Source organism: Aptenodytes patagonicus, chromosome Z, assembly GCF_965638725.1.
Source record: "Aptenodytes patagonicus chromosome Z, bAptPat1.pri.cur, whole genome shotgun sequence".
NCBI classification, from domain to species: Eukaryota; Metazoa; Chordata; class Aves; order Sphenisciformes; family Spheniscidae; genus Aptenodytes; species Aptenodytes patagonicus.
In genome coordinates this window covers 20,728,850-20,756,681 of record NC_134982.1, presented here as the reverse complement: position 1 = coordinate 20,756,681, position 27,832 = coordinate 20,728,850, and the positions used below count along the sequence as shown (strand labels likewise).

General features: G+C 39.6%; 1 protein-coding gene across 1 annotated transcript in view; it reads right to left on the bottom strand.

Moving 5' to 3' along the window:
* IL31RA (interleukin 31 receptor A) overlaps positions 1 to 20,942 on the bottom strand; it is a 38,364-nt gene extending 17,422 nt beyond the window's left edge. Inside the window, exons 1-7 of the mRNA XM_076362030.1 lie at positions 20,893 to 20,942; positions 20,433 to 20,484; positions 9,353 to 9,434; positions 6,994 to 7,290; positions 5,489 to 5,609; positions 3,168 to 3,349; positions 1,597 to 1,748 (exon numbers count right to left, since the gene is read on the bottom strand). Of these exons, the coding sequence (XP_076218145.1) occupies positions 1,597 to 1,748; positions 3,168 to 3,349; positions 5,489 to 5,609; positions 6,994 to 7,290; positions 9,353 to 9,404 (804 nt within the window). The 5' untranslated portion in view covers positions 9,405 to 9,434; positions 20,433 to 20,484; positions 20,893 to 20,942. The remainder of the gene's footprint in view (positions 1 to 1,596; positions 1,749 to 3,167; positions 3,350 to 5,488; positions 5,610 to 6,993; positions 7,291 to 9,352; positions 9,435 to 20,432; positions 20,485 to 20,892) is intronic.
* Between the last annotated feature and the right edge of the window lie 6,890 nt (positions 20,943 to 27,832).

The window sequence follows — 27,832 nt, the reverse complement described above, 5'->3', positions numbered from 1 at the left end:
AAAAAGGGCTTCAAAACTATTACCAACCTCCTCTAGAACCTGACATAGAATTACAGACACCCCAGACTAGCCAAAGGCTGTTAACAACATTTAATTATAATAGAAACTTAGTATATGCAAGTAGAAAAATACGTTATCTGTTTTTCACTCAGTAAAAAGAGTTCATAGCAAACTGTTTAGATTGTTTTGGTAGGAAGGCTTAAAAGGTCAAGAAAATATCTGTCATTTGCTCAAACTTTTTTTTTTTTTTGCACGTATGCGCTGACAGACAGAAAAACAGCTCCTATATCTAACTGATGGTTTGAGGTTGTATTTGTTGGCCATTGCCATTGGATTGGCTACAGACAAAACTATGAATCATGCCTGTCAGATCCTACAGAACTAAACTCACTGGATTTTTGTCTTTACTGATCATGGCTACTATTTTTTCTCTAGAATGTCTGGAAAAATGCAGGTAAGTTCTGAGGAAGAAAATGGATGTAGACCGTATTTGATAGTGAAAAAGTAGGCAAGTGATTTCTTATGCAGGTGCTAACAAATAGACACAATACACAATAATGCTGTAACTTTGCAAAAATGTTAATATTTTCGACATTTGGGAAGGATCTCATATGCATGTAAGCATCACAAGGACACCAGTGTCTTGACTCCAGAAGGATAAACATCTTGAACGGGTCTTTTAAATAAATATTAGTTCAGTTTCTAATATCCTGGGTGGACCTGAGCCATCCTGTCCATCAGATCATCCCAAATATTATATCCTGAATCCAACAACTAATTATGTCATATCTTCAGTAAAGATGCTTGCCATGAGAATGTGAGGATGCTGCTAATTAGAAACACCTTTATTACCAGGAACTTTTTTAAAGCTCTGAGGGCTACTGTTAGTGACCCTGATGAAGTCTTCTCTCCCAGAATCACACATTTAAAGTATAAAATAGTAAGGTCAAGGCAGACATCTCAGTTTAATGAACTTAAAAAAACAAGCCAAGCAACCTGGCCCATTCTTAAATTTGGAAGAGGGAACAGTAAGACTGCAAACAGAATCACTTCCATACTGAGGAGTATTGGAATACGCCATCTGAAAGAAGCAAATGAGTAAATACTGTTTTTTCTGTAATAGTTCCATTTAAGTGTCAGAAAGACAAACTCAGAAAAATAACTTCCCTTATTTTTCATCTTGCAAAATTTATACTTTCTTTCCCTTGAAAATTAATGTATCTTAATCTGATTCAACTATTGTGGTTGGGAGTAAATGCTGCTGTTTTCATCACCAGAATGCAACAGGAAAATAAAATATTTTGATCGTGTGTGTAATCCCTTAGCCTAAGATCATCCCTTAGCCTTTCACAGAAATATATGCAGAAGTATTGTACGTACCAAAACAGACATTGAGCAAAAGGAAGAGAACAATTAATCCTAGACAACAAAACAATGATCTTAAGATCATGCATACATAATCATGCTCCACTAAAATAACAAGGTTTTAATCATTATTTCCAACTACTTGTTGCCTTTTTTCTATTTAGCCTTTTATAACATTAAGAAATTAGTCACAAAGAAGCTAACATTCAGAAGAAAATTTATGTAGCTTACCGAAGAGTTTGAATACAAGTTTCTATATTGAACCCGGCAAATTAAATCTTGTGAAGGGATAATTTTCTCAGGCATTTTCCAGGTTACTGTAAGCAATTGCTTTACACCAGTGATTTTTTTAACTGAAAGTATTTCAGGAGGTTCAAATTTCTCTAGAATGAAGAAACAAAAACATTAACAGGGGAAAATGCTTCTATGAAAGTTCAGAATTGCTCTGTCTATGTGTGTTCCAAAAAGTTTAATTATTATCCCAATAATGTACATCCTATCAGAGTATTCATATGATGGTCTATTTTATAGACATAACTCTACATATGGGAAGTTATCTATAAGAGAGCTTGCACACATAACTGATTTAATGCTGACAAACCCGCTCTCAAACAGATGTGCAGATTTCTTTCATCTGTATCGGCACTGAAGAATACTACTCGGGGACAACAGCAGGGAAAAGAAACGAAGCGGAACGGGGACGCCAAGGTCAAATCCAAACTGCAGATGAGGGAAGAACTCAGTTGAAAAGAATTTGAGGGGGAGGGAATTGTGAAGGAGACAATGGGAAAAGAATGCATTAGCACAGAGGTACAGATGATGTGGAAAGTAATGAGGAGCCACAGCAGGTCTGAACACAGGGAGTAATGAGCAGATGGCTAGAGAGCTGATGGAGTGCTGTAGCAAAAATACTCAGTTGAAAGGGTTGTTGATTAACTACACCAAAATGAACAGAGGAAAATGCAGCACAGCACAGAGGGAGAAGAGGTAGACAAAATATTATTATTGCTCCTGGGAATCACAGAACAGGTGGTTTTTTAACATTCCTAACCAGAAAGCAGAATAGGAGAGTAAATGATGGGCGGACCTGGAGAAATTATATCACTATTCATTTACAGCCAGATATTGCACTGACATCTAGTACCACTCAAAAATACAAAAGTACCGTCCAAGTACCGCTTAGTTTGACAAAAAGTTTTAGTATATAGCCTTTACTTGTTAATAATTAAAAACTTAGTAGTTTATAACGGATACATCAGACATCAGCTTAAAAAAATTGTTGTAGTTCAACATTTCATAGTATGAATACAGCACACTATCATTTTTCACCACCTCTCGGTAAGACCAAGAAATTGCTGAAAATTGCTGCTGTAGCACCAACCAGTTTGAAGAATTTTACATGGAAAGGCCATCAATTAAAACATAACAAGAGACTTGCTTCAACTAAATCTGAAGCATCCAAATTTTGATGAAAAAAAAATTGGGAAGGATGAAACATTTTATTAAACCCTAAATGCAATTTCAGAGACTTCGTAATTTTAGCTAACAATTAAAATTAGATGACACTTCAGAACTGAAACCAATTTAAAACCAAATGAAACCCAAATAATAGTTTCAAAACTATTTTATTGAAAAATTATTTTTTCATTATTTTCTTCTATGTAAAGCAACTTTGATCACACAATTTGTTTCACAGTTCTCTAACCTGTATGCTATAAGGAGGGAAAAAGAATTGGGGTGGATGCAGTCAGTTCAACATACACTGCTTTATCTTTATTTAACTCTTTTTTTTTTTAAATTACCTATTTTTTCCATAGGTATAGAAACACAATCTGATGAGGCTTCACCCAAAATATTTTCAGCTTTCACCTGAAAACAAAAAGAACTACTATATGGAGTATCTGGATAATAAAATGAACATGACTCTGTTTTGCTTTGGCAGGAGCCCATTGTATTTGGAAGAGTCACCCTTTCTTCTGTCATCCTAAAAAACAAAAAAGAAAAATAAAAGGAGTTAGAAATTAGAGGATTTTCTCACAATAATTCAAACTGATTGCTGGGTTACTATTTAATTATTATTTATATGTTTTTGAGGTGGCAGGACATTTTTATCAGTGAACATCTCCTTAGATCATATATTTGTGCGAACGAATACTCCTTCCTAATTGCACTGCTGCTGAAATGCATATAAATAGCCTGCACAGACTCAATTAGTTTTAATTACAATTAGCAAGACAACTTTTCAGGAGCAGTAATGAAGAGTAAAAATGCCTTAATAGGGCATCCACATGCTACTATTATATTAGATTAAAGTCTCAAAGAGAAGTGAAATCATGTAACTCCCACACAAGACCTCCTTTAAAAATATAGATAGATAGTAACACATGCCACATGGAACTATGTGATAATAAGCTTTTGTTCATCTTTTAAATATAGAAAAAAGAAAAGCCAAATTGTACCACTGCCAAGCTATTACAAGGTAATAGAAATTTGACAGATTTTCCTGAAAGAACACTGATAATATGTTGTCTTTACAGCATATACTTTCATAATAAGTAGTGTGGGATGCAAAACTAAGGAAATTTGTTTCATTTTACCAACCCACAGAGAAATTCTTCAATAAATAAAAACTCATATATGCAGCCTGTGTTAAATATTTCATATTATGCAGTAAGCAAGCAGACCATTCGTGCAACTCAAAAACAGTTTGAGGCTGGTATTTCATGAACATCTTTAAGCTACTGTAAGCCTGCACTGCTGCAAAAGGAAGCAGTCCTACCTTCCCTAACATGCCTGGCTGTTTGTTTCCATCCACAGCCCTCTGCCCCCTTGTACCAGTGCTTTTGTAGTCATATGGTAAATTCAGCTGGAGAGTTATCTGGATTAAAATTAATGGTTAGATTTTACTGGCAATAGTTCTGCAATCCAGTTCACTATGTGGTTAAAGAAGAATTTGTGCTGGTACAGGAAGCAACAATATTGAAACTTACTTTCAACAGCAGTTCTAGTTTATGGTTTCACAAACTCAGCTAAGTTATAAAATGTAGAAACACTAGAAGGAATAAGAAAGTTCCACCTAATGAAGGTGGAAGCCTAAAATATCAAGCCTAAAATGGAGATAAAACTAAAGATGTCTTCCTGCCCTACCATTTAAATAAAGAAGATACCATACGCTAGCATAACTTACAATAAGAAAATGTCTCCTTTGGAGTCTGAATTCCTTCCAGTTCTCAAGAATTAATTTTAGACATTTTAGAAAACTCTTCATGAAATCATATTACCTACAGTCTTCATTAGGCAGAAAAAAAAGCACTACAAGCAGCACTATTATGAAGAACAGATTGACAAGTATCTTTGGGACAGTATCTGTGCTATCACCTTCAAAATTGTATCTGAGATCTGCCTTGGCACAACACTGATTTCACCATTTTCACAGTAACTCATGAAAAAGTAAGCTCCTAAACAGTATTTAAAATTCAACGGAAATTGAAAGAATCAAGTATTTATGCTTCTATAATGGGGTCACAAAAACACTAAATTTGTAAATTCAAATCCCCAGATGCGAGCAATCCAAAAAGGACAACTAACTCCAGGTTCTTTCACTGAAACCTTATGACTCCAAAGGTCCCTAGGTTAAATCCTACTGGTGTCAAGCAGAGTAACAGGGGCTTTAATAGGTTTAACAGGGAACTGTTTAAAGTAGAGGAGGAAGTAATCTTTTTTACCCATCCAAAAAAATTACAGTTAGTAATACAGAAATTTTCTGGGTAACACTCCCAACAAAGTGGGACATTCTCCATTTGTACCTAAGCTCACTCCGCTTTTGATCTAATTAGTAATGTTACTTCAAGGAAACAAGTGAGTATCAATTCTGATGTAAACATTAGTCTACTGAATGTTGGGTTGAGAATGCTCATTTCCTTTATACAGCGTACTAAAAAGGTGCCAGACTAACATTTCCAACCATTACCAACCCCAAATTAATTGAATTTACTGAGGAAATGCCATGACTCTGAACTCCATGATGTTTCCAGGTTTTCTTTAAACAGAAGTCAGGATATGAAGGGAAGGGAACTGGTGATCTCACCCCAGCAACCCAGTTCCCAGTACATCGTATACTTACATTTTTCGGTAAAGAGTATAGTTTGTATCAAGATTTGTTTCTCTTCCTGAAATCCAGGTGCAGGTAAGTTCAGTCTCAACGTAATAAATACAGGAAATATTTCCTGGTGTGTCCGGTGGAACTACAGTGACAAAGGTTAAAAAAAAAAGTCCAGTAAAAACAAGTAACTTTAATGTACAACTGATTTTGTTGGTCAAAAAGCAAGTTATGGCAAACTTCACTAAGTGTCCTACATAGCACTCCATTTTATAATTTCTTACTGCCCTCAAAACTCCTCAGAAAGCCAAAATCAAAACCACTCTTTCTTCCCCTGGGGAGACAGGGAGATTTTCTCCAACTACTTCTCAGAAGTACTTAACTAAGTGGGCCTGAAGGTATTTTTGCAGTAACTCATTAACTATCTTATATCAAACCACTACATACATTGTCCTGAACCTCTAAGTGTACCCCCCACAACATGCCTGTAGCTCAAGGCCAGTCCAGAGAGTAAGAGGAAAACAAAGAAACAGCACAAAAGTTCAGGAAAAGGCATTCTCTGAAAGATAAAACTCCTCTTGGTTCCTTCCCAGAATGTCTAACCACATAACCTATGAAAACCCCTAATCTCAAGAGCCTGCATGACCTCAGAGTGCAGAAGATAACTTCCTGGGGAAATACACCTATATGACCTTGAAGAGTTTGCTAATTCTGGACTCTCTTTATCTTATAAGCAAGATAGCGCAAAGGAAACAATCCTCTGCAATCTCTACGGTCTGAAGTCATCCATAAAAATGTAACACCCTCAAAGACTTCTTTGTTAAAACCAGACTTCTTCACTCGATAGAAGAAATTGGAGTTGAAAGGAAGAGAACTGCACCCAGTGAAATAAACTGATTGAAAAACCCCTCTCTCCAAAGTAGTACTTTTCTGTCCCACCTAATATAACACTCAAAAGACCTTTTTTTTATTGACAAGCTTATGGCACGCTAAACTTCGCAGACAGGCAATACCTTCTGCTGGTTTTTATTCCACAGATGTATTTTTCTGCATTTATTGCTTCTTTACTAGAATGGGACCCCCAGGCATACATTAGTATAATCTGGACTTAATCCGTTCAATAAATTAGAGAATTTGTATATTTATCCTGTAACCTTCTCTGTAAGAGACGGTAATTATAATTTCTTTGGAACAGAGGATTAGAGAGGAAATCCTTCCTGGAGAAAGCTAAAGTTGGCCAGGCTAGACAAAAGACTTAACCAAAGGGACAGACCAGTACCCTCTGAACTCAACAGAAAACCTCTACTCACTTCAGCTGGCCAAAAGTCAGGGTCAAAGAGGTTATGGACCAGTGTCAGTAAGGAATGCCTGCAATTTGATGCTTTATTTCAGAAAAAAAAAAAAGATACTTGAATACAGGTGTCTTACAGTGCCACATGCTAAAAAAAAAAGTAGTTGTTTTAAAAGTAAAATTTTTACAGTAAGTTATTAAAAAATATTAAAATTCATTTTCCTGCTTTTCTACTTACAGCCAGATTTAACTTCAGTGTGAACCAAAAGTTGTTCTTTGCCCAAGTACTTAGTGAAACATTTCACATGAGCTTTGCTGTAAGTGAAATTATGGATGGTTATACTAGATACAGTCTCGTTCACAATGTCATAGTTTTCCTGAGCAATCAATTCATGATTCAATTTCCAGATGATGTGGCTTGCATTTCTGTGAAGTGTGTAGCGTTTTCCGAGAACACAAAATAGTTTCAGGGTGGATCCTCTTTCAATTTCGGGAGATGAAGGAAAAATGTCAGCATCTCTGATAGAGTTTTCATCTAAAAACAAAATGGAAGATATCACATAACCTAATTCCTTTTAAAATACCAGTGGAAAAATGGTAACTTATTTTGTTGTCTACAGATCATTTAATTAGGTCTTTTTCATATGGAGTTCAAATAAAACGCTCAGTTAGTCATTTGAATCAGATATTGCTGTTTGGAAATTCAGTTCATGTTAACTACTATATTACCATAGGTATTGTATAAGAATGATGTTTCTATACCTTCCCAGAAATAATGGAGAATTTTCAACTCAAATGTTTTTAATAGCTGAAAACGAAGAAAAGAGACTCTTGTCTTTTAAACCTGTTCTTAGAAAACATTCCTGTATGTAAAAGGTATGCATACTATTTAGATGTTATCATTACTAATTACTACATCAGAAAATACATCAAACTGTAAGTTTAAAATTTACAACTAAGCTGCAATGTATTTCAATATCTCATTAGTATTTTTACCCGTCATAGAATTTATATTCCCAGACACAGTACAGGAATTGTACACAAAATGCACGTAAAAAGAAAACACAGAAGCAGACTGAATGAATGAATTCAGCAAAGTTATCAAACAGTGCAAGAATCACCCACTAGAGTCCTGCAAGGAGCTACCTGTTTATTTTTTTGCTGCTACTTATTTCTTGAAGACAAATTTCGTAAATAAATCTGTTAAATAAAACCAAAACCCACCAACTTTTACAGATAGAATTTCTTTGCTAGAATGTAAGAATGAAAGGGAATCAAATATTAAACTTTCTTCCTTGTTTTCTGGTAATTCCTTTTTGGGTGTATTAACTGTAAATTGCTTTCTATGTTTCTTTTTGTGTCCTTTTTGTTTCAGAGTAATTTCTTTATGTTTCAAAGTCATACTAATGGCTATTTTACACTCTACTGCACAAGTTTTACTGTATATCAGTTGTAAGCAATTACTTGCACTGTTTCATATATTGTTCAAGCTTCTACAAACATATGTGCTCCTCTTCCATGTAGTCCCTGAACAATTTAAGACACAAATACCATTATATAATGAATTACTGTTGTGTGTTAAGTTGTATGTGATAAATCGCACATGAACTTTCAATTACTGTCACAAAGTCATTATTTCAGTCTGTCCTTGTGATTTCCTATTCTAACCTACACTATTCAACTTAATCAGTTTGAAGTGGTGGCAGAAGCATTTTTAATTCTCAACCACTCATTCACTGCTGTTACCCACTTTGCATGCCAGAAGTAGTGCCTGCGTAGTGAACCAAAAGGACACCGATACAGGTGAAAAATAAAAGCTTGGCAAAAAATAACATGGTTCTCCATCCAGATCAGATTCCTCACCATATCACAACTAGCCACACAAACATGCACTCCAGCGGAAGGCGAGGGAGATGAGAGGTGGAGGGAGTGCGGAACTACCTGCTCTTCCAACTTCAGCAGTTACCTGTGCCAGCTTAAACTGACTGTGGAACTACCACATTTAAAAAAAAAAAAAAAAAAAAAAAAAAATCAATAGTCACACATTGTTAGGTGACTTTTAAAATTAGGAATGAGAACATTACTAGTCATTGCATGAATCTCTGAGTAGGTAATATTTGACTTGAACCAGTCCAAAACCAGCAGACATTAACTGCATTTTAAGTGTTTATATATTACATAAACATTAATTTGTTCCATCAGCAAACCTCCAAAGTTACCAGCCTTTACAACCCAACAAGAATTGCACTATGATATGACTTCCAGATGCAGATTCCCCCTCTATATCCTGTGCAACAGGGAAACAATTAACAAAGCAGGTTTGAAAATACTTTTTTTTTTTTTTAATACTTTAAATACAAAGGAAAACAAATCCAGGCTATCATGATCAAAATTAACATTCCACAAGAGAAGATCAAGAGTGCCATAAATTTCTTTTTCTCTCTATACTGTACACTACTTACTCAATCACCTACTAAATTCTATTTTTAAAATACAGTTTTTGCATTTTCAGAACTCTTCAAAATTTCCTTTGGAGAAGGTCACCTTTTGGAAGACTTTCTTATGGCAATACAGGTGCTAATAATCAAGAAACATACCTGCTATAGAGCTGCAGAGCAGGACAAACATCCAAATCAAACAGTTGAACATTTCCTTTTCAGTAACTACAGGCAGGAAACGCTGTCATAAAATAAAAGTAATATACTTTAAGTAAAGATGCCCTTGTAATACTTTGTAAGCATTTTTGTAACAACTGTAAGAGGTAATAATGCTATTCAGCATTTCTCACTTGTGTTCAAGTATTGATTTGTCTAAATGTTACTTTCCTGCATGATGGGAGAAATTTGATGCAGTTTTCCTATGATAAGTGTGTAAGTTTCCTATAAAGAAGAGAGAGGTAAGTGCACCTGAAATCCTTCTGACGGCAATCCAATCCACCTATGTAATTTACCTTCCAAGGACTGTGTAAAGAATTGGTAAGGAATAACATCCACTTGAAATCCACCCTGCCTAGCCATCTTCTGAGCAGGTTCACTTAGCAGAGTGAATTCTTTTGAAAAGGAAGGCTGTTGCATGAGAAGGAATGATCTGCATCTCTTGTGCACCACCACCTAATAAAACAATTGTTCAGGAAGCAGGCAACAGTCCCAGGTCATCATCCACCTGAGAGAGAGTGAATTCACATTGGTTTTATCCCAGCTAAGTGTCTCAGGCACCAGACTTGAGGACACTGTGCAAAGGCAAGGGAAGGCACCTCTCTGGCTTGCTCTTTGAAGCTGAACTGCTGTGCAGCCAAAAAAACCCAAAAGTCTGTGTAAGAAGGAGGAAAGCAAGTAAGTAGAATGATTTCTTCTAAAGGTACAGCTGAATCTAGGGCTCCAGGGGAACAGTGACAGAAATGAAACACTCCCCTTGCCTCAAGCACTGCTGTCATCACTCACAGAATCACAGAGTGGCTGAGATTGGAAGGGACCTCTGGACGTCATCTGATCCAACCACTCTGCCCAAGCACGGCCACCCAGAGCCAGTTGCCTAGGAGTATGTCCAGATGGCTTTTGAAGATCTCCAAGGATGGAAAGTCCACAACCTCTCTGGTCAACCTGCTCCAGTGCTCAGTCACCCCCACAGTGAAAAAGTGTTTCCTGATGTTCAGAGGGAACCTCCTGTGTTTCAGTTTGTGCCCACTGCCTCTTGTTCTGTCACTGGGCACCACTGGAAAGAACCTGACTCTGTGCTCTTTGCACCCCCTCTTCAGGTATTGATGAGATCCCCCCTGAGCCTTCTCTTCTCCAGGCTGAATAGTCCCAGCTCTTTCAGCCTTCTCCCATATGACTGATGCTCCAGTCCCTTAATCATCGTTGTGGCCGTTCATTGGACACTCTCCAGTATGCCCATACACTGGGGAGCCCAGAACTGGACACAGTACTCCCAAGTGTGGCCTCACCAGTGCTGAGCAGAGGGAAAGCATCACCTCCCTTGGCCTGCTGGTTACACGCCTCCTAACGCAGCCCAGGATACCACCAACTTTCTCTGCCACTAGGGCACATTGCTGGATCATGTTCTACCTTGTGTCCACCAGGACCCTCAGGGCCTCTTCTGCAAAGCTGCCCTCCAGCTGGTCAGTCCCCTGTCTGTGTCTGGGGTTGGTCCTCCCCAGGTGCAGGATTTGGCACTTCTCCTCGTTGAACTTCGTGAGATTCCTAGCAGGCCATTTCTCCAGCTTCCCGAGGTCCCTCTGGATGGCAGCACGACCCTCTGGCGTACCAGCCAATCCTCCCAGTTTGGTGTCATCAGCAAACTTGCTGAGGGTACACTCTGCCCCACCATCCAAATCATTAATGAAGATGATAAACAGGAATGGATCCAGTATTGAACCCTGGGGTACGCCACTAGTCACTGGCCTCCAACTAGACTTTGTGCCACTGATCACTACCCCCTGGGCCCATTTATTCAGTCAGTTTTCAATCCACCTCACTGTCTGCTCATCCAGCCCATGCTTCATCAGCTTGTCTGTAACAACCCTTGTCTGTAAAGCGGCCTACCTCCAGCATGAAGGGCAGAATATGCTGCAACGCAGACTACTCCTTTGGCTAGTAAGTAGGAGATGGGCCTATAAAAAAAATAGAGGTTTCAGATTCCCTTCAGCTGATGAGGGCCTAGGGCCCAATATTCCTACTTACTGGATGAGTAGCTCTAGCTACTATGTTCATAAGCAAAAGGTGGGCATTACTATTGCTGCAGTTAGTTAGGGCCCCTGTTTCACATTAGGTTTTCAGATTTATCGGAGGAGCTGCTGGAATTTCAGCTCTCCATGCAAACTTGTATCTCAGGAGGGCTCCAGGTGGGAGGCAGGTGCTATCTCCCTAGAACAGGTACACCAGCAGCTTTCAGACCAAACAAGGCACCTCCTCCTCTCACAGGTTTAGACAATGCTAGGAAGCAGGTGTGCACCAGGTCACTGTTCGGGACAGAGATCTATGGGTGGGATACAGGCAGAAGGGGTTCTGCCCTACATTATGGTCCCTTCCACAAAAACTTCTTGGTTTTGCTACAAAATAGTTTTACAGTAATCTAAAAGAGAAAACTATAGTAAAAAAATGCTTTGTGCTCAGTTCCTGCCAGAACTCATCTTAAACATTATTTTCAGTCTGTCTCAGGAAGCATTTTATAAACTTTGAGGCTATGACAGTGCAAAACAGGAGAAAAAAATGAAAAGGACACATGGCATAAAAAGGGAAATGAGGGAGGAGTTTGCCCAGTGACACACTCCTAAAATACAGCTGTAGCAAGATGTGTACCAAAAAGAAACAAAGCAATTACAAAAAAGATAATCTATTACTACTTTAGTTACCTAGGGTGTAAGTTCTTGTTCTCAAAGCAGTAAAGACTATTGATGGCAATAAAACAAAGAACCTTAAGCAATTGTTCCAAGTATTCCGCACCAGTAGGTGCAGAATTAAAAACAGATACAGATTTAAAAATATTTAGATAGTTATTTTTAAATTTTAGAATATATTCTATAGCAATGTTGATGAGATAGTAGAAGTCCCACTCTGTTAAAGCTAAGAATATATTTTGTAAGCACTAAAGTGTGTGTTCGTTCTTACTATATTTTTTAAAGTTTAAGAAAGATATCAAAGTAAAAAAAATCAGTCCCAAAGTCATGGCTGTAAGAAAACTACATTCCATTCAAAAATAAAGAAAAATCGTAATGATGACTCTAAAAAAGGCTTTGCCAACTTCATAGAAACACACACCAATGACTGCTATACAGCTGTGGTAAACACTGATGTAGTCAGTACTTCATTAGCTAGGAGACTGCTAGTTGCAGAAAACCAACACGCTTCAAAGATGATTATGAACATCAACAAAACCAAGCAAAATAACAAAGAGCACTACAACATCATGTGCCTAATCACAGAATCATAGAATCATAGAATCATTGAGGTTGGAAAAGACCTCTAAGATCATTGAGTCCAACTGTCAACCCAACACCACCATGCCCACTAAACCATGTCCCTAAGCGCCTCATCTACACGTCTTTTAAATACCTCCAGGGATGGGGACTCCACCACTTCCCTGGGCAGCCTGGTCCAATGTTTCACCACTCTTTCAGTAAAGAAATTTTTCCTTACATCCAATCTAAGCCTCCCCTGCCGCAACTTGAGGCCATTTCCTCTCGTCCTATCACTTGTTACTTGGGAGAAAAGACCAACACCCACCTCGCTACAACCTCCTTTCAGGTAGTTGTAGAGAGCGATGAGGTCTCCCCTCAGCCTCCTTTTCTCCAGGCTAAACAGTCCCAGTTCCCTCAGCCGCTCCTCATAAGACTTGTTCTCCAGACCCCTCACCAGCCTCGTTGCCCTTCTCTGGACACGCTCCAGCACCTCAACATCCTTCTTGTAGTGAGGGGCCCAAATCAAAACTATCTGACAGAGGAGGAATGGTAAGCCAAAGACAAATCAATAATGATTTACAGATACTACACTGGCATAAGCATTTTTAAAAAAAACTTTAAAAAGTAAACAATTTTTTAGTCAAATAAAATGTTTTTGCAACAGCTCTAGGAATATGGCTTTAATCTTGAAGGATATACACATTCATGAGAATACCAAATCCTCTATGTGGCATGTGAAGATAAGCATACATATAATTGTTTATAGGAAAGAGCTTAAGGCACTTAACATAAACAATAAAGCTCTATTCTTTCTTTTCTGTAGACTTAACTGCTAGCAACATGTAATAAAAGCTCACCACATATTCTGTATTGTAAAGACTTCATGAAATAAAACAAATGGTTCAAAACACAGGCTTTCCACTTGTCTGCATCAACCACAGAATACAAGGTTTAAGTATTATGGCCGTGACTAATTAAAGAATTTCCCCTAGTGATTAACTTCTTCCTTAGATTCACCGAACATAACTACCCAGTAACAAAAAACAGTAAAAGTTGCCATAAGATTAGATAACAGTATGTCAAGAAACAACCACTTCCAGATCATATAGGCAGCACCATCATTTCAAATAATGCAACTATAGACGAATCCAGCAAAAAGTGAGAAAAGCAATGTCACCACAGAGTAGCTGTCAATACTGAACTTGATTACACTGCTCTAAGTAAAAAGTGCTAATAGGTTTTCCCACCTTGTAGCCTACTCAAAAAAAGAAAAAAAAAATCAGCTAATACCAAGAACAAAACAAAGATCATCGTTCTCCCCAGATAGGACATGTAAAGTCCCTTCCAGCCTAGGAAAGGATCAATTTACAAAACATTTTTAATAAAATTAACAGTCCATTTCAATACAAGATCTGGTCCAAAAAAAGCAACTGTGAGTTGACATGGACACTGACTTTATCTGGGAGCAGCTACCCTTCTTCTGGAAATTAAATTATTTTATAGGTCTTCACTGAGAGTTTGTGAGAAAAATGAAAAGACAGTAAGAGCGGAACCACGGCCTTGGTTAAAGCATACAAGAATTCAAAGGGTGCATAAACTCTAGCAGGGAGATGAAGAACAGTCTGCTTTATAAAAAAAGAAAAGAAAAAAAGAAAAAAGGAAAAAAACTATTAAGTTTATCAGACACTTCCCACTGTCTGTCTTTGCTCACAACTTGGCAAAGCTCTAACAGTTTCTGCTGATACTCTACATATGCTGGTTTGCTATTTTTGAGGGGACACAAGACAGAAGATGCTTCATTTCAGCCAAAATAGTTCAGCTGTTTCCAAGGAAAACATTTTTTTAATCATATTCCTTTGACTAGCTCCAGCAATCCCACACTTTTTTAGCAAGGAATTGGAACTCAATAGCATTGGGAAATCATAAAAACATTTCTGAATTACGCTTGTGCCAAAAATACCACATACCACCACGTATTCCACCACAGTGGAGCACAGCACTAAAAGATCAGGCATGGCAAATCTGGCCGCAATGCGAAGTTACAAGCCTTTGAAAAATTCTAGTTCCACATGCTCACCAGAAAGCTTCAACAGCCAAAGACCCCATCCACACTCAGTGAGCGCTCCTTGTCCTGTACCCGTACCTACCTTTTCCCCCCCTTCTAGTGCTCATCACACAGTTAGTCACTTCCACTTGCTAAAATAGCAGAAAACAAAGCAAAAAATGTATTTGTGCTACGTTAGCAAATGTAAGCAACTTGCTACATAATTTGACAGGCATCTGAGTTGGTGAAATAGAGGAGAGGACTGGGGAGAGAGACCTCCATGACATTTCTTCCCAGCTGTGAGCTGTTAATTTGGTTCAGTGCTGATGCTATGTTGCATCTCCTTCCACTTTCTCCGCTACCAATTAGCAGCTGGTTATTTGACATGCCAGCTGCTAGTTACTACATGTCAGAGACAAGGGTAGTGACTCAGCAGGTTACAACTCTGCTTATGTCTTACGTGGTTGTCCCTATACTGATAGGTGACTAAACAGCTCTTTTACATGTGCGATCTCTTAAGTAAACAGCCAAAGTGATGAAAGAACATTCCTGACTGAAAGCCACATAATAAATTCAGAAGTGCTTCACTTAAAGATACCTATACAAGCTAAATTCTGACGACTAAACAAACAGAATGAACAGAACTGTATTCTTCAACTATTTAAAAAACTGATTCACCAAAGCCAGATTTCTTGTAGGAAGGGGCAATCTCAATGAAGGTCTCATTAAAAAAATAAGAAATTGTGTAACATAGTTGATGAAACAAGGCTTTCTCAATACTAAAACCTCTGGTTTTCCTTTTTCATTTTGAAATTTAAGTTGTTTGGAAGAGCCATGGTTTAAAAATTTAAAGAAGTCAGAGGAAAAGATTACCAAAAGTAACTTTTCCCCATAATCTATTTAGGGCTGTTTCTTAATCACCCTTCTCCCCCATTTTGGGATAGGAAACCTTTTTCCATTCAGATCCAATTCTAAGATTGTTTTTAACTACACAAACACATACTTCTGCATGCAGTGTAGCTGTTACACCATGAATAAAGAACATGGTACATCTATAAATGGAAAGGCAGTATGCCTTTAGCCTATATAAAACATAAGCCTAGTCATCTTCAAGAATTTCCAACATCTTTGCTGGAACCTGACAGGTCATCCTTTCCTACTGAGTCTGACACTCTTCTAACAACTATGAAAGAGGAAAGAAGCTGAATAGCCATTGCTGTCTTTTGTTTAGTCTTTAGCAGCAATTGCTACAGCTCTGCCATGCCAGCTACTGTATGGAGAGACAGACCTTGCCCTATACGAGATCAGCCAATGCTGAATGGCAGGAGCCTGAGCCTGTGCTCGGCCACGCGGGGCCACCCGACTGCAATGTTATGCACAGATGCAATTTGAAACGCCATAACCATCAGTTTTCAGAACTCCAAGATTCAAACCCATCAGCGTTTACACAAATCCTAGAGGGAAAGGGGACATTTCAGGCAAACAATCCAAATATGAATTTCAGTCTCCTTCCCAGATAACAGGATGTAGAAGCATCAATTTCAAGGACTGGTCAGGATTCCATCAAGGGCGAGTACCGGTGAGCATCATAAGAGGAAAACGGAGGTTTCTCTACATAGGTCAGAGAAGAGAATGACATGTAAACATACTGGAGGAAGCAGTGAATGTGATGGGACGGCTAATGGCTTTTCCCAGCTGTCTAATCCCTATAAATCATGCACTGACAAGCTCATCCATGGGGAAAAATGACAGACACGGTAGTGAAAGATCCCGAGCACACCAGTTTCATAATTCACAGTCCTTAACTGAGTTAAAAAGTCAGCTGAACCTCAGACGAGGACGGATAAGATTTAAAATTTTAACATTTAAACAGGACTTGATTTAAACAGGACTTAGGCGCATTTCCTTTATAAAATAAATACAAAATAAACATATTTAAATTTTACATTATGACAGCCTACCTTAAAACATAATGCTATCATAATCTACTAAAATCACTTAAATTAAATAAATTCAAACAATACATGTTTATTGAGAAAACAGAAAACACTAAGCTTACAGACACATCTGAAGGAGCAGCATGGAGCAGAGCCCCTTGAAATGCTGTGCCAACTTTTGACCACAGAAACTTGTTCTAAAAATGCCATAGCGGGCAAAGAAAAAAAAAATAGAAACAAAGGCTGTATTCATCAAGTTCAATGACTTGTTAATGTAAAAGCTGCAAATCAACTGGAAACTGAAAAAGCAGGAAAGCCGTTTTCCTTTTTCAGTCTCTAAATAAAAAAGATAGGCACAAAAGGGTAAGACACTTTTGTTCTGAAATCCTGAAGGACATAGTGACCAGGAAAGGTCAGTTCAGTTAATAAGTGCTGATAACAGTTATTTTATTTAGTATAGTCTAGAGTTACAGATGCAAAACCTGTTTTGATAAACCCTTTCTTTTGTTATAGAACAGTATTTAACAGCATATTGAATATTAATACATTTTAATATAAAATGCTGTACATTGTATGTAAATTCCAATTTTTACCTAAATGCAGCTTGATACTAATACAGAAAAATAATTAAATCCATATCTAGTAAATAGAATATAATTCATTACTCTCTGAACAAGCATAACAAATAAGCCTCTAAATATATCTTAAGGTATAAAATGCTTAGATTAAAAAAGCTGCAAACTATTTGTTTGCTAATTAATGTATTATAGCTCATCATAAAAACTTAATTTTTAGGGAAAAAGCTTAAAGCTACAAACACAAAACAAGATTTAACTTCTTCATTTTTACATATTGGTCACTTTTTTAATTTTAACTACATGATTATATCCAATTTGATAATGATCACTAAAAGAAAGGCCGGGCCATCAATATCACCAGAACTGAATGTTGGTGATACTACCAGACAGAACTGCAGCTCTTATAGCAGCACTGTCATTCCTTGTTCTTTTTTCACTGAGAAAGAAAAAACAGTCAAACTAGGGCTTAAGCAGGCTTCATGTACAGGTCTGGTCTTGGAGCCCTCTTCTTAGGCTCAGTGTTTGAGGGACGACAAAGTCTATTTTGGCTACAAGAGTCTACTTTGAGAGATTATTTTGTGTCAAGACGTTTTCAGTTAGTAAGACTGAAATAATTCATTACTCTCTGAACAATCCTATTAGATAGGATGGTTGCCTTTGTGCCACTTCCTTGAGCACAGTCACTCAAACAAAGGTGCCTCAGCCATGTTAAGCAACTAGGTGAGAAAAATGGATGGTCAGGGCAGGAGGATCCATGCATTGAGCTTTAAAGAAACATAGAATTCTCATCAAGAGAGGGTGGCCAGACCCAAATCTCTTACAGTTGCCAGATTTGGGTGATTTTGACCTGAAGTTTGGACAGAATACACACTTTTCAGAAGATCAGACAGAAGATTTTCTGTACTACTTCAGAGCATTAGTTCACCTCATCCAGCCTTGCCTCTTAAACTAAGACCAATTCCAGATGTTCCAGAGTAAAACAGATGTCCACTTAAATAATGTTAGCAAACTGTGTTTCACAAGAAAGCAAATAAAAACTTCCCTGGACTGTTCAGGGAATCAGCTACAGCCCGCAGATGCAGGATATAATTATAATCCCTGTCCTACTGTAGTGCTGCAAGTGTTACAAGAACGCAGAGAACAATGCAGGTAATCCTGTGCTCCCACAGACGCAAGAAGGAAAGAGAACAAAATGAGTGCAAAATCTCACTTTCATACTTTCTTATCACTCAGAAAAGATGACCGTGACCCCACAGCTTACCTGTACACATAATACACCATTCTGAAAAAGAGATTTAATCATATATTCTAGAAAACTTTATAAACTCAGACTCATTACAGACTCAGCTAATAGTGAGTTTTGCGCTTATGTTACTATTGCATCACTTATTCTTGTTTTTAGGAGTTAATTTGCAAGATAGACAATACCTACACACCATTTCATCTCGTATCTTTTGCACAGTGATTAAGACCCTTCCTTACACTCTCACTATCAAATATCCTTCTCCACATTCATCTCAACCTTATATAAATGTAAAGAGTATACATTAAGTCTTCTTTAAAAGGTTTGTTTTCCATTTCCTTTAGTTATTTTTATATTCTCTTTTGAAGGTCCTCCAGTATTTCACACCCTTCCTGAAGTGCGGACATAATCTAGCTCTGACTATTCAGATATTAACAGAAGTGAGCTACAGTCTGCATTGCATACATTAATGCAGTGAATGTATAACATGACAGGGAAGCCTCTGCACAGCTAACCTTCACCTAATTCCTTACCACCTTTCATTGCTGGATGCTAAACACCTCATGTACCTTGTTATAGGAACGTAAGATCACCACCAGACACTTACCTGCTATTCCTGTTACTGTACATCCAAGCAGAATGTTAGCCCTTTTTTTCCCCAACAGAGGACAGTCATCTAAAATGGTCTTTATGTTACTGCTTTCCAAGAGTTTTTTGTCCTATCGAGCATTTGTGTTCTGTGATCCCAAATATATTTATCTCGGTGTTGACCTGCATAAGACAATTGCCATATCACCCTACTAATTCAGATCATCTCATAAAGGTTATATATCCTGTTTTTCTTTTGTTTACTACCTATACTGTAAACATTACTAACAATATTTTTGTATCTCTGTCAAAAAGATTTGTCAAAAACTACTAACTGAAACATGGCACAGTAGTGTGAAACCAGGCTCCACGGGACCTACTAAAAACAGCTACGTTTTGAGATGTCCCAGTACAGCATTTTTTAATTGAAAATGTTCCCTACAAGCACCAAATAATGCAAAAAATTTCCAGACTTACATGATTATTATAGAAAAATCAAGATCTTTAACATTCAATACTGCAACCTCTATGATATAAACCTAAGGCTTTTTTTCCCCCCCATTTTTATCCTTTTTGTGACCTGTTTTGTTACTGATCAGCCTCTATCTGACAGAAAAATCCGAACTGACCGTTCTGTCCTTTTGCCCAATACAGGAAGCTTTCTTCAAGCATGAAAACATTCTCCTGCCCAGTGTCTTAATTCACAGATAGAGGCTAGAAGTTGGATTTCAACTTTTTAGACAATCATCTTCAAAAGACAACAGTCACACAGTCCATTACAGATGGGAAGTTCAGTGCAGCTTCCCCAATTTCAGCATGAGTGCATGTAGGTGATACTCATGACGGATGTGTACACAAACCATAACACAAAATCATTTCTTCCCAGGAGGCAGAAATTGTGCAAGCATAGAAGCAGCATGGGGCCAGTGTATTTAAATCTGATACGCCACTTTGAGAAAATTTGAGTGAATACAAACAATTTAAGTAGCCAGCAGGTAGGAAAGAGCTTTTACTGCTTTTGATGACCGTATATTGCAAATGTTTTGAGAACTCACTCTTACCATTGCACACACAAAGAAAACCACTGCCAAGCATCTGTATCATATTCTTCCCAAAAAGCGACAAATGCGATCAGCTAAATAGGAAGCCTCAGTTCTTACTGTCTCATGGACTTACAAGAAAGAAACTGAAAGGAGTTGCTTGGCCTGGACAGACATAGAAGCATGCACTGCCTCAAGTCTGGGATGAACGTCTGGAGAGATGTAAATGCAAGCACGCGTCACCACTGCAAAGATCCACTCGAGTAAGGGGATGAATTTCACATTTTCCCACGCTCCGTAGTAACAAAAATGAGCAGAAGGACCTCTGTTAAAAATAAGCTTTTCACTTACCGCAGCTGCAGAACGGGCGTTTTGCTTAACAGGGACCTCTGCCTCCCCGCGACTGCGAAGTAACAAAATAGGAAGTTACCAGGCTCAGCACAAGTAACACTTTTTCCTGTAATTCTGAAAGACAGAAACCACCGCCCCCGGCGCCAGGACTCACGGGGAGCGGTGTCAGGCTCCCCCCGACCCCAGCTACCTCCGCGCCGGCGCGTCCCCTCAGCGGCGCTCAGCCCCGCCGCCCGCGAGAAACGCCGCCCGGGGGACAGAGATGCCGCCGCCGGGTCTGCCGAAGGCGCATGCACTGCCTGCCCCGGCTGCCGGCGGTGGGAGCCCCCCGAAAGGGGCGGGCGGGGCGGGGGCAGCACGACCCCACCCGCCCCGCTGAGCCACCTACTCGGGGACCTGTGCGGGACCGAGGGGCGAAGCCTCCAACGCCCCCCACCCCCCTTTCCCCCGGACCCGTTACCGCTGCCTTCCGCCGTGCCCGGGCCTGCGGGGACTGAGGCGGGGCCGCGGGGACTGAGGCACGGCCGCGGGGACTCCTCCCGCCCGCCCCTCGCACACCCCGCCCGCCGCGGCGACCCCACCTGCCGGGCGGGGCGGCGGGAGGACACGGGCGCGGGGCGGAGGTGGGGTGCTGACAGCCAGCCGGCGGTAACGCGGATGCTGACCCAACCGTAGATTTTTAGGGTGCACTGGCACAAATCTCAGTTCTTTCAAAGGGCATTAAGTAATCGGCTATATAATGATGTACTCAGTAAAACTTTGATGCAGATGAGTCAATTCAACAATGTCTTTAAATTGCATAAACATGCACAGTGAAACAGGCATATTAGGTAACAGCCATCACCGAGGAGCACTCACACCTCATGCATTATTTTGGGCATCAGCACTGTGAGAGAAACAACTGAAGTTACCATCCCTTTTAAAGCTAACAAATGTATTCCAATCAACAACTTAGAAGAAAACTGCAGCCATCAGCAACGTAAAAAAAGAATAAAAGGAAGGAGAATTAGAATGAATATTGCAATTAAGAGGGATAGTGTGAAGTTAGTAAATGGAAATGCAAAGTCCCCAGTAATGTGCCTCTTATCAAGCACCGACAGTCCTTTCTAAGCACTCTCCAAGAACAGATACTGCATTTTAATATCTTAATCAATACAGATGTCATCCAGAGGTCTTGGCCCCAATTCAGGAGGAGATCCATAATTGACAATAAATGTGTTTATCCTACACTAGTGTCACAGGCAAGACAAGCTGCAGCAGATCGGGATACAGAGGTTTATTTTAAAACCAGTGATACTTGAGCTGTCTACCTAATCAGTTATCTCACTCACTCACTCAGGCCCACCACGCCTTCCCATCAGGGAGAGGGCCACTGATCTGAGAAGGTTGTGCTGGCTCCCTGCTCCACAGCTGCTCACTGTTACTGGCCCCAAGCATTACCAGCCAAAGTCCCGAGGCTCCCCCAGCGTTTGTCTCCCTATCTCTCTCCCATCTCCAGGATCTCTCCCCACTTCCGAGATCTTTCTCCCTGCAGGATGTTCACCTTCTTTCGGCTCCCCAGACCTCTGCCTTTCCCATGTGACAGTCTACATACAAAAGCACAAAGCATGATCAGCCTACTCACTGGCTCATGCCTATTCATTAATGGGAGGATTCAGGAAATGCCCCTTTTGTTTAGTTCAGGTGTTACAGGAAGTCACAAGCAGCCCCCACAGCTGAAGCTAGCAAGCAGCAGGTTTGTACTCGAGAGTTCAAAAGTTCAGTTTCAGACCCTCACCCTGCACAGGCACCCACAATTACTTGTGGTAGTTACCTGTCAGCATTGACAATTTAAGCTTTTCTCTCCCCCCCGCAATCTGACACCTCCCTGTTGACCCCAATCTGTAAATGAGCAGGCTGGCTGAGAGCAAAATCCCCCAAGCACAAGCCCCGTGTCTCTCAGGCCAAGCTGTTGGTGGGCTGACACCCACTTCATCGACTCATTCCTAACTGCCATGACTTGTCCAGCTTGTTTTTGCATGCCTTTTTCCCCTCATAGCAGCCATTTGAAGACACAAGCTCAGCACCCACTCCAACCTTCAGAGCACTCATTAGCCTTCACCTTCCTCAACTAATCATCAGATTCAGCCAGGTAGCCTGTTGATTCCCTTTTCATTTTTTGAATGATGTTGCCATCTCCCCATCATCCATGACCTCAGTACAAGGCTGCACTGTGAACTGCTTTGATGTTTCTAAATTTCCTCTGCTGTTCAGAGGTATTGCAATACCATTATTTTGAAAACTTCCATTTATTTTACTACTAGGCAACACCTAAAAAAGAAATGTGATTCAACAGAAACAGACCCAAACTGTAACTTAAATTCTCAACATACTAGATTTTTTTTCTTTACTGAGCATGAAAGAAAGGGCAGGACTAGACTTTTTTTTTTTTTTAAATTATTTGGACCTGTATTGTGGACTTGGTCTAATAGTTGCCTGTGTTGACAGATTAATAGATTTTTTTTTTAACTGACTTACTGAAAGATGGCTGCTCAATCTTTCAAAGTGATGAAAAGTTGCACCAGACCTAACAAAATAGTTAAGCAAGTGCTTAACTTAAAAACCTTGCGTCATCCTTCTGACCGCCTCAGGACTACTTACATGCTTAAATTAAAGCCCCCATAGTCTTAAATGTTTTGGTATAGACTGGGCTGTAGCACTTAGATTCCAGGATGCAGAGGGCACTTAATGAAAGTGGCAGTAACTGTTCCAGCTACTACCATTTGTAATGATTCAACAGTAAAGGGAAAAACATCTTACAAAAAAGGTGATGTGATTTCCCAAAAGTCATTTGCCATAGGAGACAGGAAACCTTTACAGTATAATAGAAATCATGCCAAAAATGTGTTTTCACATCCACACTTTCAGACACTTTTATCCAGTTTGTACATGAATGCTCTAGAAGGACAAACTCTTCTGTCCTGAGGGTGGGAGGAGAGTGAAGCTGCTGTTCCTGAAACACAGGGGAAGAAAGTGCCTTCAAAAGGAAGACTCACTGTTTTCATTGCCCACTCCTCTCTACCAGTGTTCTTCTGGCTGGTGATTCACAGATGACTGCTCCAGGGGCTGGCTGATCCCACATGCTACCCCTTCTTGCAGGGACGCATTTGTGCTGTTCCTGTTGGCAGGATGAGACAGGACACTGCAGAACTACTGCTAAAAATCTGACCCTCATCACACATTCGTTACCTTACAGTAGCTCAGTTTTGAAAAGCATTTCTCTTCTGTCTTATGTATGACCACATCCTATAAAGTTACTTATCACTGTATAATTACAGTGAGTCTGTATAAATTAACACTGGCACAAAACAGAGAATTGTGTAGTGAAGTGGAAAAATGAGATGCATTTTCACTGGCCAGTCTGCAAATTAACCTTGCAGCATTTAATCATGCAGTCTTGATGAAAGCAGGTTTGATGGAAAACACGTACAGAATTTTACTTCAAGAAGTGACAGTGTTGGTTTTAACCACAAAATAGTTGAAGATCCAGTGGTATCTTAAGAAAAGTGGACACACACACACACACACACAAACAACTACTAAAACATGAGAAGGTAGCATACTCTGAAAATCATCCACACACACAGGAAATCCTCAAGCATTCGGAACTGTAACTTGAAGAAGCTCTTAAAAACTCTGCCACATTTTGAGCTGCATGTACATTCTTCTTTTGATCCATCTGACTGGGATGCAAAACTTGTAAAATCAAAGATACCCGAGTGCTAGAGTTGCACAAGAAAAGAACCAAAACATTTCAAAATTTCAGGGACAACTTGGTCAGATTCTCATTCAAGGAAGGAAAAAAAAAAAAAGGGGGCAAGACACTTCTAATTACATCTCACTTGTTCAGCCATTTCTGATAATTTTAAAGTTATGTACCGAAAGCAGTTCTAGGCTAAACATCCTTGCCAGTCCAATCATCAATAAACTGAAGGCAGAAATGAGTGAACCAGGGAGATCTATATGAACAGGCAAAATAGTAATGACCAGGAGAAGCAAACTGGCCGTGTACACATTAACCATTTCACTAGCATCCTGAAAAGCCGTTGCTCATTGCTGTTGGCAAGGAAGAAGTCAAGATGCATGTGGCAGTGACACATGTTGAGAAGGTAGCATTGCCTGAGCTACTCTGATAAATTTGCTACCTTGCCTCACAGATGTCTAGCCACAGCAAGATCAAACCTAACTCTCTTCTTAACTCTGCCCTTTCCATCTATTCCCACTCTGCCTATGGCTCTCCAAGCCACACAGGTTCCCCAGTCCTTATAGCATTACTTCCTATCCTGCTACAAAGGCTTCAGTCAGACCTCAGTGAGCCATTCTCCTGAAAACCAGGCACTTTCCCCACACCTGATGCAAAGTATTGACTAATTCAAATACCAAAGCCACAGCTTTATTCTCCTATAAACGTGTAATCGTAATGTAATTGCGAAAGGAAGCAGAAAAACATTACATCTTTGGTTTCTAAACCAAAGACTCTGAGTCTTTTTTGTTTACATTCTCAAGTCAACTTTAATGCTAATGTTAATATAGCCTGCAAAAGACCACCTGATTAATTGAGACTTAAATTTATTTTTACAGAAGTTCAAAGGTAGCCATGCCACATTTTTTGTGGACAGGTTTTGTAGCTAGAAAAAGGATTAACATAAAAGCAATCTGTAACTTCGTATTTCATTTTTATTTCACTGTTTTAATCCTTTGTATAGAAACATAGTTCTTAAATGTTATTTATCTTCTATTTCTAACTACTGAAAGGACAGTGGCACATCTTTGAAAAAAGGTTTTCCCGATATACACAACAGCAAATAAAATTAATAGTTTGTATTCACATTTGGAAATTCTAACTGCTTCAGAACCTACAGCTTCCTTGCACAGTAACATTAAAATTGCTATGACTTCAGATTTGGCAGGTTAATGTCATAGGAGATGAGTAGCATAGTTTTAAAGTACACTGCAAACTGAGAGACATTCTTTACAAGACCACCAAATACATGTAGTTGTGTAGCTGTACCATATAATGGAAACTATCATTGTAAGAATATTTTCTTTCCTGTCAGCAGCAGGATAAAACTTTCTTCTGCATATGAAGATACATTGTTATCAGTTTATAAAAGGTACAATTCCACAGCAATGCAAGCCAATAAAAGCTGGCACTGCCCCAGTCCCTCCTTTACCTCCTTGACATTCCTGACTTGCCTCTTATGCCAGTACTTGTGCCCACAAGACCCTGTATAAGCTAACTCGGTCCTACATCACTTGTTAGGTTGATTTTTTCCCTGGGCCAATGACCTGAACCACCTCATTCCCCTAAATGTAAACAGGGGTACTGACTTTCATGGACTTAAACCATTGCAGAACACCACACAAATAAAAACCATGAGTGTCCTTCTATTCCCTACTGATTTAGCGTGTGCATGGGGAAAATCCAGTGAAAATAGTCAGATTCTGTTATCAATTTCTGAGTGTACACAACTCTATTTTTCAGTATGTAACTTGTCACCAGAAATCTACTAGCATCAACTTCATGCAAGGCTGCATTAAGGGGTGAAAAATTAATTATGTCCTTCTCAAATTTCATTTTAGGATAACAAAAATACCACAACAGCCAGCACCCTCAAAACCATGCTCTTAAATTACTGATTTATGACCATAGCCTTAGTTTCAATGCAATACATTGGCCAAGCTTATGACTACCTTATCACTGAATAAGTAATAAGAACATGCAACAACTGTATCACCTTAATTTGACATAGTTTTAGTGGCAGACCTACAAACTGTCCAAACCTAACAGAAGGCCTAAGTGTGCCAATTGCTATGCCATGCAGTGAGCAACTGCCCACATTTAATATATGCAGAAAGGTTTTAATGGCTAAGTGTAATTATTTGTGAATCTTCTTAATCTCTGTTCTAGAGAGGATTTATTCCTCAAGAAAAGAATCATCTGTTTTCCTAAGAAGATCACAAAGCCATTATCCATTTCAGAGTAGAAAACTATGCAATACTTCCTTCCCGTCACATCTTCCTTCACAGTATTGCAACACTGTAACATCAGCTGTAATTGCAATCTGTTAAAATGCTGGGAAAGAAAGGATGCTTTATCCCCAGAGTGCTGTCTTTGGAGGTTTACTACAGAAATTTTTTAAATGTTTTCATCCTATGGTAATTCAAGCTTCCCAAACCTTCTACTACAATTACAAAGGCAAAGAAACATAATTAAAGCCATTTGTACAAACAGACTAAGGGAATTACTTAAAGTCCCACATGGCTTTAATAGCAGGACTACAAGATGCCATTTCCTCTTAATTTTCCCTCCCAAGACCACAGCGAGCAGAGACTCCTGATGATGACCACAACCAGCATGACTTACTCCTAACAGCTGCAATGTGGGGAGAGCCACAGCAGTTTATACTAACAACCAGCTGCATTGGAAGCTAGTTTCTCACAAACGTACTTTTTAACAAAGATCAAAAAAAAGAAAAAGGTTACGTAGCTGAGAACAGCTTATTGTACAGATATTCCTCTCTTTCCAAACACACTACGTTCGGCTTTGAAAAGACTCACGTTATTTCTGGAGCCAGCATCTTTCAAAGTTGATACGCCCAACAGCACCACACTTTTTCAAATTAAAGGGTCGGAAGCACACCACCACACAGGTGATATATACAAAACTTCCAAGAGCCAAAATAGTCTCTTCGAAGACAAATTGTGCTAATTATCAGATTTGCAAACTCTTGAGCCTCTGCTAAGCAAACCTCCTTGCTGAGCTGGCCCTCAAAAGACAATGGGGCCGTTACGTCCCAGCTTTCTTACCTTAAAACAATGTGGTTTCTGCCCTACCATATGCCATCCCAGGCTGGGTGTACTCTGCAGTGGCAAGGTTTAGGTACTGAGGGGCTGCAGGGGCGAGGAGAGGCATGGGCTGCCCAGTGCCAGACACAGCCAGTTCCAGCCAGCCCCAGTGGGCCCACTGCAGGGCACAGCCAAGCCCCTCAGCCAAGACGGTGGTGCCTCAGGGAAAATGTGTTTAAGTAGGGGCAAAAATGCCAGACAGGAAAAGGAAACAAAAAGGAGCAAGAAGCAGCAGAAGGACCACCAGGACCAGAGCAGGAGAGGCTCCATGGCAGAGCAGGTGTTTCCTGCAGCCCACGGAGGACCCACACCAGAGCAGACAGCCTCTGCAGCCTGTGGCGGACCTGGGCCACAGCAAAGGTGGCAGAAGGAAGGGAGCAGAGTGACACCCCTACATACTGACCACAACACACACCCCTCCCCAGTCTGGCCCACACCTCTCACTGCCACTGTAAAGGGAGTGAGCGTAACCTGCAAGCGATAACAAGGCAGGGAGGAGAAGTCCCTGGCAT